The sequence below is a fragment of the Pipra filicauda genome, unplaced genomic scaffold (assembly GCF_003945595.2).
Source record: "Pipra filicauda isolate LSUMZ 115617 unplaced genomic scaffold, ASM394559v2 scaffold117_size3949168_pilon, whole genome shotgun sequence".
In the NCBI taxonomy this organism is placed as follows: Eukaryota; Metazoa; Chordata; class Aves; order Passeriformes; family Pipridae; genus Pipra; species Pipra filicauda.
Genome location: NW_024103629.1, coordinates 1,554,974 through 1,575,309, shown reverse-complemented (window position 1 = coordinate 1,575,309; position 20,336 = coordinate 1,554,974). Strand labels below are relative to the sequence as shown.

The following is a 20,336-nucleotide window of genomic DNA, read 5'->3' as shown; positions in this document are numbered from 1 at the left end:
CAGATATAAATGAAGAAAAGGTGATATGGAAAGGGGTAAAGCTTATACATGAAGCCATGGACAATTGTTTAATAATTTACGTGTATCTTATTACAAGCTAAATATGGATGAAAAGTTGTGATTTTCAATTTAGGACAAAATGTATGCGCAGAACTGTTGTTGAGGATTTTGTGTATAGGAGCAGTGGTTATAAAGTGCTGAAAAATGCTGACAGTGTCACCTGTATATTTTAAACCTATATTTAAATGTAAAGTTTGGGGAAGCTTTTGAAGTGCAGGGTAATACCACAGCTATGAAACCACAAATACGTGGAGTTTTCATTGTTCATTTTCATTCCAGACTTTCACTGTGTCCAAAATTTTGAAGACTGAGCTAATTTTAACTGATTCAAAGATTTTTGGTACTCATTTTTGGGTGAAATATTGAAAATTATTAAATATTTAATTTTAATATAACAAATGAAGCATTACCATTTGGTTTTGAATATATGTAAAATTTGTATGTTGTTTCAGTTTTATTTAAGAATTGAATAATTAAAACAGAAAAGACAAATGTGAGTATTTCGGTTTGAGTTGACAGAGAATTTTAATTTTAATCCAAAATTATTACTTTACTTCTATTTTGCTAAATAAAATCAATAAACATTTTGATTAAAAACTGTTTTTACTTCAGTGAGTGAACTAAAAAAATTTTTAAATTAGCTCTAGATTCCTCTCCTAATAGAAAGAAAAAGAAAATATCACACCAAACCTGGAAAAGCTGAAAGTACTTGTAAAGCAGTTCATGTTCATTTTGACATTCTGGTCTTGTAAAGAAATTTAAAAAAATATTATTGAATGGATAATTAATAATTTTAAAGTGTTTCTATTTTGTGGGTTTTTTTCCAAAAGAAATATCTTGTGTCTTGATTCAATTCTATGTGTTTTTTTTATTACGAAGAGAAATGACAGTTTCTTAATTTTGTAGTGTGTCTTAATTTTTGTGCAGAACAAAAGTATTTTCCAGCCAAAATTATATTTTATTATAATTGAATATAACTACATTATTGCAGTAGAAACCTGTAGTTACATTTAGTCCCTATACTTTAATAGGGAACAGGTGAGATTTAGGGAAGACAAAGAGAAGTGTCTTACTAATGTCCTGTTTTTAGAGTAAGAGATGCTAATCTGAGGTGCCCAAATTTAAAGTTTTCTCATAAGCAATTGAGTCCAGATTTCCGAAATCCCAATTCCCTACTTTATTTACAAGGTCTTTCTTACTCTGCTTGAATCCCATATTCTTTAAGATAATTTCCGCATGGCTATTTTTTGTATAAATTCTGAAACAGTTGTCAAATAAAGCAAAACGAAGCAAAATATGAATGTTGCTACATTTTTGGGGGATAAATTAGTAAACTTCGCTTTAGTCCTTAAGAAAGGACCTGTAACTTTGCTCCAGGTAGAGTTCCAGTTATTTATTTCTTTTAAATCTCTTTATATCTTAAGATACAGATGTAGTTTGAAAAGCAACACTGCTTAGCTGTGGAAAAGGTATGGGCGAGGAAGAGTGGGTTTGTCACCAGCTTGGCAGAATTTCTTAATGTGAGGATCAAAGCTATTACACATTTGGCATTTTTTTCATCTCAGTTGTTTCTATTCCCTCTTTATATGTATGTATGTATGTGTTTATCTATATATATCTCCTGCAGTAGACATCCAGAAAACAGAGGGAGCTAAGTGAAAACTCTTTCACTGTGTGAAAGACCAGCCCTGAAGTTCTCACCCTCCCAGAAAAACAATTCACATCTCATCTGTTCAGGAATGAAATGTAAAACGTGCCAGCATTTCAGAAAGGGACAACACACATATTCAACTATTGGAAAACAAGGATGACCCAACTGGTCTCAGGATCTGAAATGTTGTTCTCATTTCCTCTGTATTATTAATATTTGTAATTATGTAGGAGATAGAATTAAGGTCTATTCACTGACAAGAGGGCCATATGTGGCTGCGGGACTCATCCTGATCAGTCTCTAAATCTCCACATATAGGATGGAAATCTCAAATGCTGTGCATACATGTATTCCAGACAACCAATGCATTAGCTTTTCTGGTACATCTTGTAGCAGCACACACATTGGGATTCTTTGCCAATATTAATTTGACCCTGCATTCCAATGTTTGAGTAGCCTGTAGACAATGCAGTCAATAATTACAGTCCACTTTCTCTTTTGTTTTTCTCCATGGAAACCCATTTTTCTACACAGGCTTTAGGAACCCATGCCATCATCTGCAAATGTCACAGATACAGCAGGATATCAATTTTTTTCTTGTGCAAAAATTATTATGATAATGGGAAAAGCTGAAACTTCTTTTATACAAATGACAAATAAAACAGCAACCCCAACAATAAAAAAAACCTGAAAATAAAGCAGTCTAAACTAGGTAACATTTTTTCCTGAGACAGAGACATTTCTTGTTATGCTAGGAAGAAATTCTAGCTGAAAATAAGGGCAACTTAATGGAAAATATGGACTTATTAAAAATAAAGCCTGTGTACAATCTGCTGCTAATAGAGTGTATTACATTGTTACCTCATAAAATCAAGTTTGCATGCATGATTAGTAGGTTAAACTTTGATTCTACTCAATTTTCTCTCTCCCCATGTTTCCCTATGAATAGATAATATAATTGATGACTTGCCCCCCGGCTTCAAGTGCCCTGACTGTCTTAGTGGAATGCTAGACATGTTTAAATTCATATTATTGGCTCTTTGCACCTTGTGGGCCTGTAAAATATATATCAAAGCTAGAACTGACAGAGAGGCAGCAGCTGGCTGTAAGTTAGATGTGCCAGAAAATTGCAATATTATCCATTCCGATGAAAGTAGCTATGAAAAGCAATCATGTTATCTAAATATGAACTAAGTGATGAGATTATAGTTTAATTAAAAAATTAAAGCAAGTGGAAACCTGTTTATTATTCTGCTGATTTCTTTATACCATCCGAAGTATTATTTCCGTAGGTATTTTTAGATAATGGGCTAATATAAGATGTTGTTACTATCTCAGGGAAAAAGTGATAAAATAGGTGAGGTGTGGGGATGGATGAAGACTTTAGTCTCTAGTCAAATTTGCTTGTGCCATTAAATTACGGATGCAGATTTCGATTTCAGTATGAGATAATGGAAGCAGAATCACACATTTTCTGTCTCTGTGGGTTGTCTAGGCAGCCACATTCAGCCTGGTGAGTCCCAGCTCTTACCTGAACAGGAGTCACAGTCAGTTTCTCAGTTGGGAGATGGATATTTCTGCATTTCCACCTAGTGCAGGGGCAAATCACCTGTTTATACTTGTGAGCCACGTCTACCATCATTGCAAATATCCAGGTTACTCTGTCTTTCTGAAATATGATTTCCTTTAACATACATGCCCTTTAACAATTGAGAACTATGGCGATAGAAGTGGAAATCCTGTTAATAGACATGTTAATAGTTTCCCTTGAAGATTTCAGGTAAAAAATTAGTAATAGAGAGATCTCGAAAAAAAATGGGTCACTGGGTTCACTAAGATAGGCAATAAGGTGCTACTTTGAAAAACCATATGTAACCTGTTGTAACCCAATGAAAACTATCACTAGTTTCGTGTCTCTTCAGCATCTGAAAACTATACCAAGGGTAATAATTCACAAAATCAGCGAAAAGCATTTCAGAAATTAGATGTAGCAGGCTTGGGACTTCAAGAATATCTGGAGATGAGGGAAAAGGTGGCTACCTGAATGAAGCAGTTCATGAAGCCTCTGACATTTCAAGACTACCATACAAATTATAAGCAGCATGCCATTTTTCAAAGAATTATATGTGTAACAGTTAGGGGTTTTTTTATTTATTTAGTTCTTTGTTTAAAGCAGAGTCCGTTGCATTATTGTTCCAACTTCTTCACAACTCTATGAAAATTCTAATGATTTGGAAAATTATTTCTTATTCTATCTCCTCACTTCCTCTATAGAATAAAAAACAGAGGCTGCATCTATCTTTGTTATTACCCACTCCACTCCAAACCCCCAAACCATTTGCAGCTGAAACAGAAACAAAACCTTTTATCAAAGAAAGGTCTTTCAAAACTGAAGTGATAGCAGCAGGCTTATGCTATGCTATGCCATATTAAGCAGGCACACCAGGTAAATTCATCTTCAATTTCTCTCAAAGCTGTTCAGTTGTTTTATTGGCAGCTATCTGGATTTCAGTGCCATGCTACAAAACACTCTTTTCTACTGTGATACTTGTGAAACTGTAATTTTGGTAGCAAAAGAAGGTATTCCTAACTGGGAACATGAAAGTGCAAGTGAACATCTAGTATGACCTTTTTCCTATTTGAATTAATAAGTTACTGATTTATTATTCAAGAAGACTTGCATTATTATCACTTCCAGTGCTGTTTATCAGAAGGAGCCCCATGAGCTGGAGTACAGATCCTTGCTACTTGAGTTAAGGACTCTGTTCTTTCCTGTGGCAATAACAGTGGAATGTTACCCAGCAATTAACATCAAGCACTGGATGAAAATACATTGCACACTGCATGCTTTGTCTTTCCCACAATTTTGTTTTTTACTGATTTATCAATTCCTTTTTACAGAGGTAAAGTAGCAATGATTGTCCAAATGAATATTGAAAATGGATGTGCATGAAGAAGACTTTCACTTGACTTTTAAGAATACGCTTTAGCAAACACAGGTTTTGTTTTGTAAACACTGTGAAAGAAGGAGCCTACAAACATGACAGCTAGATGAAATTGAGTATTTTCAAACTTGTCAAAAAAAATTAGCTCACAGTTTAAATGCATTAGGTCGATTAAAATAGTGAATCATCTTTTCAAAAACAGGAAAAAATTTCCTCAATCTGAAAGAGCATAATCCAAGGGGTGCAACCTATCATAGGATAAACTTTCTCCAGAATGTTTTTGTCCTCTCTCATATATATCATCTGGTTAAATAGGGAAATTGTTCAAACATTAGAGTCCAGCAGAATTTGAACTACCAATGAAAATCAAGGAAAGAAAGATGGTGGCAAAATAAGGGGTATTTTTTTGAAAATCATTTGAGATCAAAGTAGCTTGTGTTTTTTATTTCATTTTCATTTCCTCCTTTTCTTAATGGAACAAAATACAGAACATCTGAAGCTTTTGTTATAAGGGTATCAAGTTTTACACTGTGGGGAGCTTGAAGAAGATGAGGGAGAGAGTTGGAAAGGAAGCACCCTTCACCATGCAAGAATGGGAATCAAATCCAGTGCAGTTCTGTGGTTGCACAGTGAGATTTAATACCAGCTAGCAACTACACAATCATTTAAAGCAGAAAAAAATACATATGTGTTATTATAACTGAAAATAGGTTTGTTAGACTTCATCTGAAATAGTGCATCCTATTTTGGGTGCCACAATGAGACAGATATTGATCAACTAGTTCAGGGAGGCCATGGGGATGTTGGGGCTGAAACAGTTGGCTTGTGAGAGTCTGGGGGAGCTGGGCTTGTTCAGCCTGGAGCAGAAATGGCTTGAGGTGACCTAACAGCAGCTCTCAGTGCCTGCAGGAAGGTCACTGAGGAGACAGAGATGAGGTCTTCATAGTGGTGCAGCGTGGAAGAGCAAGAGACAGTGCTCATAAACTGAGATTGGACTGTATATATTGAAAAAAAAATCACAATGAGGTTAGTTAACTGCTGGCACAGGTTGCCCAGGGAGGATGTGTAATTTCTATCCTTGTAGGTTTTGAAGACTCAACTGGTCAAAACTCTGAGCTGTTTACTCTGAAGACAATTTATCCAGATTTGAGCAGAAGGGTGGAGCAGAGACCTCCAAAATCCCCTTCAGCCCCAATTATTCAGTTGATTCTCTGGTTCTAAGAAAATCAGCCTGAACATTCTTCTATGAATGTTTATGAATGGCATAGACACAGAGTGGCAAATTATGGAGCTGAGTATAAGATTAACATATCTTATAGATATATATGGATTATATATATATAATTCTTACCTTATATAAGGTAAGAATTTCTTTCTGAATGAGAAAGGCATTGTAATTTTCATAATTCTTATAATTCCCCTTAATGAGAAGTCTGTGTGTAACACAATTGTTGTATTTGTCTACAATATTTATAACCAGACAATCAGTTATGCTTTCAAGTTCAAGTGAATCTTTTAATTTGGCTCTCTTCTATTTTGTAAGACCAATAAGTTATTTAAAAATTATTCAGCTGAAGAAACATCAAAACAACAAAAAAAAAGTCTATCTAGGCCTCCTAAACAATGAAGCAGAATGAAGAATGATCTGAAATTTTTCTGACGTGGAGTTCTCTTCTGAGGCTTTGTCCAAATCCTATCTCTATCTCTTTCTGCCTGCTAAAACATGTCTTTCTAGCTGCCTAGAGATTTTTCTCAGATTCCCAGTACTTCTTTATCTCCCTTTATTCTGCCCATGTTACTGTCAATGATTCCAAGCCTTATGAGACCATTGTAATTTTCAAGAGACCCAAATAGGATATAAAGTGTTTCTTTTTCTGGTCTCCCATGATACCATCCTAGTTAGAAATATAATGAAATTTATTTAAATGTAATAACTGTTCATGGTGTGAATGACAAAAAACCACTTAGAATGAAAGGTATTTCAAATTAAGCAGCTTTTCTTGGCTTTCCTATCTTGCTAAAAAAATTCTATACTACCTTCAATGACAGAAGTTATGAAAAATATGGGGGAAGAGGCTGCTTGGGAGCAGTTTGAAGACACTGACAAGCAGCCTTGGACTGAAGAACACAGGAAGTCTATCAGAGGGAAGGCAGCACTAGCTTAAGTGAAAGATGAAAACTAAGGCAGATGGAATAAGATTGCAGGGAATGGTTTTATTTGAAATTTCTGTAAATTAAAAATATTCTTGTTATTAAACCAGACTGGATCCCCATTACAAATAATATCACCCTGGAACAGTGATGACTGAACACAGAGGTGTATACCAACAAGAAGAGAATAGGTCTATTATTATATTAAAGTAGTCCTAGTTTCTGATAGTGATGTAAAAATAACCTGTTTATCTTTTCCTTACCTGCTTCATTTGTTCTGATCACTCGTGATGGTGCACTTGGGTCTCCAGTCCCAATTTTATTCATTGCTACTACTCTGAACTCATACTCCACCCAAGGGTTCAGTTCCACAGCCATAGCAGACTCCATGTCACCACTGATCAGATCTGGAACTGTAGAGAGTAAAGAAATGTGAAGGTCAATCAGAAACCTGAAGCTCACATGCAGGATCTCAATAGTAAGTGGACTTCGTGATACAACATGGTCATTAGAAATGATCGACATCAAGGATCTAATAAGTCAGAAATCGCAGCGAGGTTTTTGGCACTGTAGTACTCCTGAAAAGACACAGATTGAAGAGTTTAGGGGAGAGCTTTCTGCTTATTCACAGACGCATCATGGCAGGTGTCTTCGTGCTGTCCTTTCAGAGCTGTTGCTAAGTAACACAAAAGGAATGAAAAGAAGGAAAAAACCCAAAAAATCAGTGCTTTTGATTTGTCACTGTTCTCTTATGAGTATCTGTTTCTGTAGTTGATAGTGGTTATTATTGTGATGTTCAGGAGTTTAGAACAGTCTACTTGTGCTGTTTTAAACTTTCTCTCACCTGTTCTTACGGTCTGCCAGCCAAGAGAAAATGGACTGCGTGCTTGCAGATTGTAGAGGGAGATAGGGCTGTGATTGTCTGCCCCAGGACTCCAGGAGAGTGTTGCTGTGGTGTCTGTAATTTCCTCCACTATTACAACCCCTGGGGGACCAGGAGGACCTAGAAATAAAGCGGAATAATCAAACAGACTTCACCATCATTGTGGATGAGAAGCAATAATACAGGAGATGCATTCTGTGGGCACCCAGTGGAGTTCAATGTCCATGAAATACAAGAGTTACAATGCACAGTGCTATGTCATGGAGATACCTCATTTCCACGATTTATGATAGCAAATTGCAATTGTTGCTATCCTTTAAATGCTGCATGGGTGAACGTCAATTAACTTGTCAGAGTGATAGCAGAAGAACTGGAAATAGACACAGATTAAAAAACACTGCAAAAACTCCGTAATAATTATTCTGCACCTAAAATTAGAGGAAAAAAAGAGCAACTTTAGGAAGCATCCACGCTAGACTGAACAGTCACAATCACATCTTCTCTCTGTGTGGGACTTGTCAACAGGAAAGACAGATAGTAAGCAAAATGAAGCACAAGTGCATGTGCTTCATGAAGATAATAATATTACTAATAACTCAATCAAAAATACAGCATTCATCCTTTTTCTCAAATTCACTCATTCAGGGAAACTGACTGGATTACTAACATACTGGAGGTCCATTAACTGTTTGATTAAAAACTATTAAAACCAAAATAAAAACCCTTGAAAGCTGAAAATTACTATGGGACCATTAAAAACAGACAAAAAACCCTCCAGAACTTCTTACTTTGAAAATTAAAGGATTATTTATTCCACTTAACTGCACCAAATGTGAATATGCTAATGACCATTTGTATAGACTGTGTGACTGTTGCAGTAGGTGAGGTCTCTGGTAAAAAAAATGACTTTGCAAAGAAAAATGTGGTTATAATCCCATCCATAATATTCTTATTTAATTCCACTTGATAGTTGATATTACTGGTGTTTGAAAACATAGTCCATTTGCACTTTCCAAACTAAATTGGAGGTAAGTTTTTCCTGGTTCAAGATCCTCTTCCACAGTTGTTTTTAACCAGATGTTTACGGGAAAATGTGAGACTCTGTCATGGATAAACGCAAAACAAACAACTCTCTTGTGGTTTCTTATACTAAAATCTCATATAAGTCCTGAAGGATAGGATTTAATACTTCTGTAAAATATTCATATTATTAATAGCTATAATTATTTATGAAAAATATGGATTTTTTTGGCATCTAAGGGACTTCTGATTCTTTCCATCCTCTTCTTGTTGAAGGCTGATGTTTTGCTTCTGCTCCTACACAGGTGGAGGACTGTGAAATCATAAATGCACTAATAGACATGTTCTCCCAAAAGGGAACTGCAGGAAGGGTGGTGATAGAAACAAAACTTCATTAATAGAAAGTCATTGCTTCTACACTTTGAGGGAGCCCAATGCTGTTTTTATGTATCATATCACTCCAGTTGTACTGGAGGGAGATCTTTGAATATCTCCATTCCTGTGAGCTGCGATCAGCTGTGTGGTCCCACTTGCTGAACTATTAGAGCTCAGCACCTGCAGATCAGGATGGCAAACACTGGGGTCTGGTGCCTCCATTTGAAGTGTAAGTTGCAGCCAGGATTGCTGCACTACTGAGCCCAGCATTATTATATTTTAGTGCTATTTCATGCAATCAAATCTTTTGCTGGGTATATTCCTCAATCCATGAGTAGAAACAAATTTATCTGAACATCAAAGGCTAAAAAAATCCCATTAACTGAAATATTTTTAGTTTTTGTGATTTTCTGTCATTTGCAGCTGCAAACAGCTTTATGCTTCCTCTGATATGCCTTCAACAAAAGGATGTTTACATGAACTATAACAGCAGTAGGATCAGTTCTGTAATAGTTGGGCTCAATATCTTCAGAGTGAAAGACGCATTGAATCCTATAAATGAGAAAGCAATTTACTCTATTCACTTGTCTCTATTTGCTTGGCAATGATCTACAAGCAACTAATTGACATTAAATTGTTGGAAATATATGACATTTAGAAATAATAACAAGAAGAGAGAAATAAATGTTTGAAATTCGAGACATTCAATTCAGTAAAGTTTAGTACTATGTATGTATGATGGAAGAATATTGTCTCTACAGTGCACTGCAGACTTCTTCACAGGATCCCAGGGTATGGCTCTGGGCCATAGGAAGAACAGTCTCTTCCACTATTCACTTGTTCTCCTCGCTCACCAGGCTTGACTCAATGTCTTTCACTGAGCTGCAACCATGACAGCAATAAGATGGAGCCACTCTTTGGACACCTTGCAACTCTTGGCCTTCTGGACTCCCATCTTCACTTGCTGTAGAAAGGTCTTGTTTTCTTTCTGGGGGAAAACATGGTGGAAAGATACGTCCTCTGCACTCCTGCCTTCCTGCCAAGCGTTTGCTGTTCTTTGATGGGAAGCACCAGGTCAGACTTTTGTCTCAATAGAAAGTCCTGGGGCTAATTTAATAAAATAGGGTGATTCTTCAATCTCCATCCTCTACTGTTTCAGGCTATCTGTTGGTGTACGGAAATATTAGTGAAATTTTTATTTGTAGCCATGAGGGAAAGTTTAGAGGAAAGCTGGGGTTTTGATACAATCATATGCTTTTACTGGGTTAGAGCCCTAGGCCCAGAATTATATCATGGTTCCAAGCATAAACAAAATTAAAGAGAAATATTTTAGTACTTTTTCTCTACAACAATATTTCTCCCATGCACTCTGAATGTTGTTAAAGAGTTTCTAGCCACTGTATTATAGCAAAAGAGCAAGATCTTGCTTATATTAAAGGATGTAAAATATATTTATGCAGACATTGCCTGATAAATTCTCAATATATTTTGTTGCCACAGTTCTCTCATATTATTTAAACCTTTTAAATGCATTCCTAGGCATGACAATGTGTCATTATGCTTTCGGAGATGTGTGCTCTAACAGTCTGCAGGGTGACTGCTAAAAAACATTTCCAACAGCAGGTATTCTTGAAAGTGGATTAATAAAGGACAAGAACCTCAGTAACGACAAACGTGTGACAGCTAGCCAGGACATGAGTGCTATGCAGATGTCACTCATTTTTGTAGAAATCTCATTAAATTTGATGCTTGGATGTAATCATTCATGGTGTCAGTCACATGGCTAATGCAAAAAGGCTTTTCTCCCAAGGGCTGTGTTATTGCTCAGGATCTCTGAAACAATTTTTTAGCTGAGAATAGCCAACTGAGGAACAAATGCCTGGTCTGCTCAAATGCTTATCTGGAAACTACACAGAAAATGACTGGTCATAAATGCACTATAGTGCAGTTGACCTTCATAAAGAAGACATTTGTGATAGGCTCTTATGCAGCTCTAGGAGCACTGGAAACCCAGTGTCAAGGACATTAGTCAGTTATCTCCTTTCAGAGCAATTCCGTAGATTGATACTTCATTTCAGGACACGCACGACTGCATTTTGGCAAATTTGTTTTATGTATCTTTTTATTGTTGGACTGATCATCCTGAGAGGTTGTTAGATTGCTTGCCATGGTACAATGTTAATATGAGAGTTCTTGAAAAACAATTACCAATAATAGCTGTAGCCACTCAGTGAGACAGTGCCCTTTCCTGTGAATCCCGAAATATGTGCTGATTTACTCCATTGCTACCTGACCAGGATAATTCTTACTTTTACCAAACAACTAAGAAACCTGATATGTAGCAGTTCATGAACATGATTTTCTTGACCTGAAGATTTTCCTTTTTGAATGACAAGGTGCACTGGTTTGTCATCAAGAAAAAGAGATGTCAAGAAAAAGAGGATAAGAGGAAGTAACTGCAGAAGAGCAGAAAAGGTGCATAAAAGTAGCATAAATTCCTTTTGCTATTCCCAGCTATGACATACGATGTATTTGCACATGGTGGAGAATGAGAAGATGGAGAGAAATTTTGTTGCATAGTAGATACTATAGACAATATGGTTTTAGTGGATACATCCATAACTGGATGTTCCCTCTATGTGTGGGAACCCGAGTGGTTCCTGTAAGGTATATAAGGGCCTAGGGGAGATGGAGAGGTTGTAACCCAGTGAGCACCAGGATGGACAGGAAGGTTAGACTCAAGGTTGAAAGGTAAGAAAGAGAAGAAGTTGATTGACTATTTCAGCCTGAATACTCTCGACTCACTTCAAGGATGAGGGTCAAGAGAAATCCCTGGTGTCATGCCCAAGAAGTTCTTTAGTGTTACCTATGTCATGTTGTGCTCCTTTGCCCTGATAACTTCTCTGCCTTGTACTAACTTAAAAATAGTGAATTTGGATAGGCAATCTTGAGAGGTTGATGATTGTTGTGAGTTCAGATTCCAGACTGCAGTCCATAACCTCTGAGCTGTATATTTGTGTAGTGGCAGTTGTAGCTTGACACAAAATGTGTGGACAATGCAGGGAACTCGAATTTCACTTAAGGTGTAAAAGCACTAGTAAGATATGAATTGCATCATGAATGACATTGCTAGAAGGTCCCAAATACAGTAATAGACTGAGTTTTGGAAATGTCTCTTTCCTTGGCATGGCCTGCTGACTACCTTTAGTGCTATAGGGCATCCCTTGCCAGCTGTCCTATTTCTGGTCCATGTTGTTTCCTTCACTCTCTGCAGTCATAGTGTGTGCATCAGCACTCCCAGGACTACATGTATCTCTTTCAAGCACTGAGTTAATAAACATCACTAAATCTCATCTATATTTTAGTACTTGTTTCCAGGCACTGTTTTGATTGAAGTTATAGGTATGAACTAAGTTGATGTTTTTAAAAAGCTTCTTAGAACAAAGGATCTTTTTTAAACTCTTGGACAAAAATATTTTAAAGATATGAATCTCTTTCCCTTTCATATCATTAAAAATATTATAGAAAAAAAGGTCCTGTTACAAGATTAAATTGCTAGAAATATTTTGATCTGGAGTCTATGGGCTAAAGGACTGATGCTCCATTACAGTAATATACTATCTTCCAGTGTTGTAAATGTTTTAGTTGATACACTGAAGAGGGCCAAAGTACAGATCTGAGCTCTGGCCCTGATCCTATGCGCTCTTCTGGTGTCAGCCAGCCCCTATCACAATGTCAACCCTGTGAAATTATGATTTTCTAACCAATGCTTTGGTACAGTTAATGGATTATTGTGGACCAGGGCAGATCTTAACAGGCAATTTGTCATGCCCATCCTGAGGGGAGGGGGACTGGGAATGTAACTGTGTGGATAGGAACTCTGTTGTACCCATTGGCCTCAGGGAGCAGTTCTGTCTTATGGATGCATTCTGTGAGTCCAATTAATGGGGTCTGTGCTCAAGGCATCTTCCTGGCCTTTGTTACAGCTCAAACACAATTTCAAGGACCAGCAAGAATCTACTGACCTTGTTTACGTTCCATTTAATAACATTGTGTTTGAAGGCCTTTAAACCCAAGTGCTTGTCTTTAAGTTTTATTGGCAATATCACAACAGAAAGGAGCCGGGTGGTCAACCTAACCAGTAGTTCCTGCGTTATATTTGCTCCAGGTCACTGGAGTTCAGAGGAAACATTGCTTCTAAAAAAATACAGCATGAAAGTGGATTTGTTGCTTAGATTGGTAGCTTTGCCAGTCTACAAGATTAATAGCTTTAACCTTTTTATTTTATTTGTAGACCACAAAATGTGTACTCTTATATCACAGATTGTAGTCACAAAGACTTTCATCCCTTCACACTCCAGGATTGCTCTCTGCTCTATTTCAAGATCTTGCAGCTTCCAGGTAGTTGTTTGATCTTAATGCTCATTTTACTCACAGTAGGCATGCACAGTGCATTTAGTTAGCTCCTAAGGCACAGTCTTAAAATACATGTTATATATTGTAAAAGGAAGATGATTTTCCACTAAATTTTAAAGAATCTTCTTGCCATGTTTTTTTTTGTAGTAATATTTGTATTGTATTAATTAGCTTTGTATATGCTAATAACTTTCCAAGGGTGTAAAATATTGATGCAGAGAATTAAGAGGACTGGACTTTCTTTTCTTTTCTCTAGAAAGACACAATGTCTGTTGACATCCATAACAACATAAAACACAATTTGAGCAGTAAGAGTGAAAAAGATAATAAAAGTGAACAATGGGGAACAAACTATTATTAAGATACCCAAAAAATAATTGGCATCTAAATCCACTAAAATCCTTAAATGTAGATGAATGAAATAGTTCTGGAAACAAAGTTAAGTGTATTAATGCTTAGAGAGTAGGGGTGTATTTGTAATATAACTGACACCAATAATTTATTTATCTTTCAATTTCTTCTAAAGCATATTTTATAATAGGTATGTATTACATAAAATATTCTTGTAAAATTATTTTATAAAATAATAGAATCATAGAATCATTAAGGTATGAAAAGACCTCTAATATCATTGAGTCCAATCATTGATTTGACACCATTGTGTTCACCACCAAACCATGTCCTCAAATTGCACATCCATATGGCTTTTGAACACTTCCAGGACTGGTGATTCCTCCTTTTCCCTGGGCAGCCTATTCCAATGCTGTCTTTCGGGCCTTTCCATGCTGCCTTTCTTTCCCTTTCAGGAAAGCAATTTTTCCTTATATCTAATATAAACCTCCCCTGACACAACCTGAGTCCATTTTCTCTCACCTGGATGCTTGTTACATGGGAAAAGAGATTGACCCCCACCTCACTACAATCTCCTTTCAGGTAGTTATAAGGAGTGATATGTCTATATATATAACTATATAAAAATATAAATTATTAAAAGGACTAGATGTGCTGAAATGATCTTTAACATGATCACTGATGGATAAAGGATACATGCATAAATAATTTCCCTCCATTTTATTTATTTCAAATATTTTTTTTGTTATGGAAGATGGTACATTTTGTTAGCTTTTCAAATTTAAAACTTGAGCAAACTTGCCTGGCTACTGCATTTTTCTTTGCTGAACTACAGATGCTTTTCTCCAGCCAACCCTCAAAACTTGCAGAAGAAAGAGCAAGGAGTATGCAATAACTGACTTTGGCAGGAGATTTTTTCTCAATTTTTTCTTTATTATAGCCTGTGACAAAGCAGAGCTTCAAATGAGTTCATTAGAAATTGTGTGTTTTAAGAGCAAAGAGATACTTTTTGCCAAAAGTAGCCTTTTACTCTACCTATGTCTTCTGCTGGTGTTCAAAAACTCCCAGACTATGAGTAACAGATTTTGCACCGATGAGACAAACTGAGAAATACTGTTGACCTTTTTAAGTGTAGCTAATTGCATCAATGCAAGGTAATAAGGGTCAGCCTCTCCACGGTGTCAACCTTTCCATGATATAAGTATTTGGTGTTCTAAATGTCTTTACAGTGAAACATGGTGGAAACAGAGGATCATGAAGATATCCACTGTAGTGAAAATATGAAAGTACAGATAGCCTCAGATTTCAACAGGTGAGGAAATAAGAATGAAATAAGCCATTTTTTGGAAGATATGCTTTAAAAAACAAATTAATTCACCAAGCAGGTATTGTCTCGAGGAAAGATGACACATTGCTGGCTCCAAGATCACCTGAGACATCTGTGAGAGGCAAGTCTCCTGGCTGGTACTACGGTGTTTGGTAACCATGTTTGTGATCATACCATTAGTGTCAGAACACGACATGTATATTTATCCTATGTTAGAGCCTTCTGCTTTGGTAATCACTTTTTTGTGAAAAATCAGTACAGAGACAGTTCAACCACTGGTGTGCCAATGATAGATGGAAAACCAACCCAGCTGTAACATTCTGCTAATATGCTTGTCTGCTACTATTCACTGCAAGTTGAAGATCTGGGTGGACAATCAAGGGCTGGTAGCCAGACAAAACAAAGCACATGACATGAGAAACCTATTCTTGGATTGATGTCAAGGACAGGGTTTACATTCATAAAAATCATAAATCATTTCTGCTTCTTAAATAGCTTTTGACTTCATGTTCTGAGGAAAACATTTGCTGATTGTGTAGCAAATATCTATATTCTCCTGTAAACATTCTTGTTTTCATTGCAAACAGGTATTCTGCACATATTTTCCTTGGGTGAGCAAACAACAAAAGACATAAATGAAGTGAAATCAGGCAATGACTTGGGTGTCAGGAATGTAAGTCCATAGCTGTGATTTTTGTTGTATTCATTCATTTCCACTAAAACTATTTCTTTGATCATCAGACATACATAATTCCTGTTATGGGCTTGCACTGAAGTAGCACATTTGTGCAGGCCTGGTGCCAGAGTAGTTACCAGACTCTGTGTTCTTTTCTGGGTGTCCTTGAGGTGTATCAGCCTATATACACCTTCTTATGCCTTTATGGGCTCTGATGATTGTCTTCCAGAAAAATATTGCAGTGGTATTCAAGGTTTTAACACTATCTGCATCATTGCCCTGATGGAGGGCAAATCTGGGACAGAGGGTGCATGCCTTTTATTTAACTTTTTCCAATACACAGTTCAGTGTGTTGGCTGAAGCTGTTGACACACATTCCCCTGAGGTAACCTCTGTTCAATTTTAGAGCAGGACTAAACTCAATGACAGAAGCAAATATTTGGGTTGCTGGAGATGCCCTAAATTGTGCCCTATACATCCAGGTGCTCATTTGCTCGTCACCTGATTTCTGTGTTCCTGGTTCCTCTGCCTCAGAAAGAGGCTGGAACACACCCTGATCCCACCTAACAACTACCTGCAGGTATAGCATGCTCTTAAGGAGAAACCGTGTTTTTGAGTCTGGGTCTGAGACAAATAAAAAGAGATATCCTACCTCGTAGATGTCCATTGCAGTTGCTGAGCTAAGTTGTAAGTGATTTGCATTGTCTCTTCTGCCTTAAATCAATTCTGGCCTTTGATCTGAATCCTCTCTCTCATCCTCCCCATATTCAGAGAGTAAAGGACCTCTCTGGGGACCTCCAAAGAATCAATGTGCATATCTAGAGGGGATCATGGATCTCAGATGGATAAATAAAAGATCATGACTTATTTTTTTAGGTACCTAATAATAAAAACAACTTGTGATGTTGAATTGCAAAGAATTTTGTAGAGCTATATTTTGGAGAGGAAATGCTTTTGCAAGTTAGGTAATAGCCTTCCTGAATATAAACAAATGATGTCAGGTATGTCAGGACAGCTCACCTTTGCAAGTCGCTGTTGACTAGCGTGAGATCACCAGAATACTTCTCATTCACGACCCACTCCAAGATTAAAATACAAGACATTTAAGCTGGAGAGCTAATGTATTACCTGACAGGCTCAGCTGCTAGCAGAACATCTCTTAATGAAATCCACAATTCAAGTTATTGGTAGCATTAGAAAAAAGAAATTGCTAGAGAACACTAAAAAAGTTTTTCTTACTTTGATATACATAGTTTAATCACATTTTCAAAGCACTTAGAGAAGTATTTATGTTCGAGTAGTAAGTGCTGATGGGACTTGAATCCTGATTTTGTCCAAGCATGATCTAGAATATCTTCTCATATATACTTATGAAATGTTCCTGAAACAGATTTCCTAGGTTAAAATAGTTATTGAAATAATATTAGACATGTATTTCACTGCAACTTACTTAAATTCACGACCTGTGGGGTAGTGAATTTGAAAATTTAAATTTTGGTTTAAAAATTTTGTAACATGTTGTAGAGAGTTGCAGAATAGAAACTTGGTACTGTCTTAACTTTATTTGTTTTTCACACTTATACACATGTGCACACACACACACACATATACGTACATATGTAGTAAATTCAGAAATCTTCTTGCACCATTAATTGCCTTCTTGTAAGTAATAAGACTCAAAGGAATTGAGATTTATGTGGCACTATTCATTCTCTGTTCTCCATATAGTCTTTCATGGGTGGTATTTTTGTAATTTAACTTCCATTGTATAATGCAGAGCCAAGAAGAACAAGGGCAAAAATAATGACCCATTTAGTTCCCTGGCATGTATTCAAGGCAACTTCCAATAGAGTAGATAGCAAAAATAGTTTCAAAAAAGATAAATATGATTTAAGGATACTCCATGCTTTCCCCACAATAAATGATACTGAGACATTGCACTTGCTTAAAAATATGGTGGTGAATGTCTGTTAAAGATCACAATGATAGTTACGAGCAACAGAAGTCTGAAAAGAGTTTGTTTCTCCTTCCTCTATCTGAGGAGACTGCAACAAGTCACTTCTAATTAAGTTCTGCAAAACAGTCCTTGGATTAAAAATAATGAAGCAGTTGAATGCATAATTAAGTATAAATTTAGTCAATTTGCTAATAGCAGTAATTCTGATATTCACAAATATCTAAAGGAGGGAAAATGAGATTATTTTAATTTATTCTGTATGTCCAATTTATTTCCTGTAGAAATGTTGTAAGCAGAACAATTTTTCAAGAAAGAATTACAATGATATATTAAAAATACCAGATGAACCTCACAATATAAGTAATGATTGAAATGCTGTTATAGGCTGGTATGATATTATCAGTATTCAACACTGGCATTTTCTGCAGGAGGAAAAGGAGAGAGAGTAAGGTCAGAACAAGGATGTGCTGTAAGTTTGCATATCAGTATGTGTAAGAGTTCATAACAAAGCTTTTGCTAATTCAGTTTGGCCACAGGCTGTAACATTTAAAGTAAAAGGATGTTTTGTACTATGCACAAAATGAAATTTTAACTAGAAACTCTACTGAATATAAATATTAATACAGCTTTGGATTACAGACTTGACTGCATAGTGGGAATGGTTTTCTTCATAGATGATGACTTCATTTGTCAGGTGGAATTCTTCAGAGTTTACAGAAATATTTATTGAAACATCTGTTTCTGCTGCTATCTTCTCCTAAACAATGTCCCGTATCACCAAAAGCTAAAACTAAAGAATTTTGAAAGGTGCTGCAGTTTGGGATCATCAGTGTTAAATTGCACACCACTGAGTGCATCTATAGGCTGAGATAGGGGGAGAAAAAGGAATTAGAGATACTGAAATGAAAACGAAGTTCCTGTAAAAGTATAAGGAGAGATAGATTAGATTCTCGTAAATATTTTGGATTTTTGAACTGTTGAAGCCTATAAGGACTAGTCATTACTAACTCTACACTGAATGTACTTTAAACATTTTCTGCAATACAAAACAAAACCATCCTACGTTTCTTGGTGAAAGCAATACTGACACTGTAGGACCTTATTACCCTCATTTGTATAGATTTTACAGATATCTTAAGGAAATTAACGACTTCAGCAAAGGAACCATATCCTATAATTTCATGAAAACCAAATTTTATATCAGGACAAAAGCTGTTACACAGTACAAATCATTTTGTGAAAGTGATGCAAACATGGAAACAAGAAAGGGAGAAAATTGTAAGCAAAGTACATTTGAATTTAAATTCCATTACAAAGCAGTAATAGTTTTTATTTCAACAGCATGGTGACATGCTAATGAGACACACATAAATACATTCTGATACTGCTTACAGTGCTTTTTTTTTAATCTCAAACCCCTTATTCAGAGAAGCTTTTATTTTGTAGAGCAAATTCAATAAACTAATTTATATAACCAGTATTCTTAAAAAAATATTTTTGTGATCAGTCTATCCTAGATAATGACTAAGAGATTTTTGTCCTTACGAAGTTCAATGGCATTAAAGCTGAGACTGCCTTGCCTATCCATACAGCCTTCCAGCTCCTGTCTGAGACAGACCAAAGGTGACACATAAGGTCTTGCATAACCCACAAGGATGAATCAGATTTCATAAGGCAGCTAAAATGGTATTAAATGTCTGTGATGAGTCAACTGAATACCACCATCCCAATAGTGTCATAGCTCATAGAAATCTGACAGTCTTCAAAGTGTCTTTGTGGAAATATTTAACAATTACTTTCATCAAAATACGAAGAGCCCTGCAGTCAGCCAGAAACATTCTTTATAATTTAAGGCATATATTTGTCCTAAAAGTGATGGATAGGAACACATCAAGTCTAAAGATGTTGTGGAATGTGATAGAATAAGTATTTTTGAAAGATTATAATATCCAGATAGTTTTGATTATTTTTTATCTGGAGATTTTAAAATGTTAATAAAATATCTACCTTGATTTATTCTTTAAAAAAATGTATAATCCACAATAAGGCTACCCTGCTGTGCTACCTAGCAGGCATCCATCTCTCTTGACATTGCAGGACCCACTAGTTGTAGTGCCAGTAAGTGGATGCAAGTCCTCATATCCCATCAGATACTGAGCACACACACACACACAAATGGTCCAGAATGCAGAAATGCTCTGCTTAATAGAATGCACATATGTGTTAGTGCCCTTCTTTATTTTAAACTAGTTGATATTCTTGATATGATCTATGATCCTGCAGGAAAAGGACTCTGTTCCTGTGCATAATCAGGAATGTTAAATGACAGGTAAAGCAATTTGACAGATTACAGGACTGGGTCTAAAGTTGCAGTCAGCAGTTGGTGGTCACAACTCCATGTGTGAAAAACCCCAAATTTTTGTCATATTATGGTTTTTTTTTCATTGTTCACATCCGTAATTTTACCAAAGTTTGTATGGTCCCTCCTCTTAGAAAGTAAATGAATATTTGTTAACTGCTAAAC

The 20,336-nt window shown here is 36.2% G+C and overlaps 1 protein-coding gene across 7 annotated transcripts in view; it reads right to left on the bottom strand.

The window, feature by feature from the left end:
• The window catches only part of CNTN5 (contactin 5), a 618,340-nt gene that overhangs the window by 32,566 nt on the left and 565,438 nt on the right, over positions 1–20,336 (bottom strand). For 6 of the 7 annotated variants that reach the window (XM_039385365.1, XM_039385366.1, XM_039385374.1 and 3 more), the window contains 2 exons: positions 7,652–7,810; positions 7,071–7,220 (listed from right to left, as the gene is read on the bottom strand). In XM_039385365.1, the coding sequence (XP_039241299.1) occupies positions 7,071–7,220; positions 7,652–7,810 (309 nt within the window). The remainder of the gene's footprint in view (positions 1–7,070; positions 7,221–7,651; positions 7,811–20,336) is intronic. The other variant, XM_039385380.1, reaches the window with a different exon arrangement.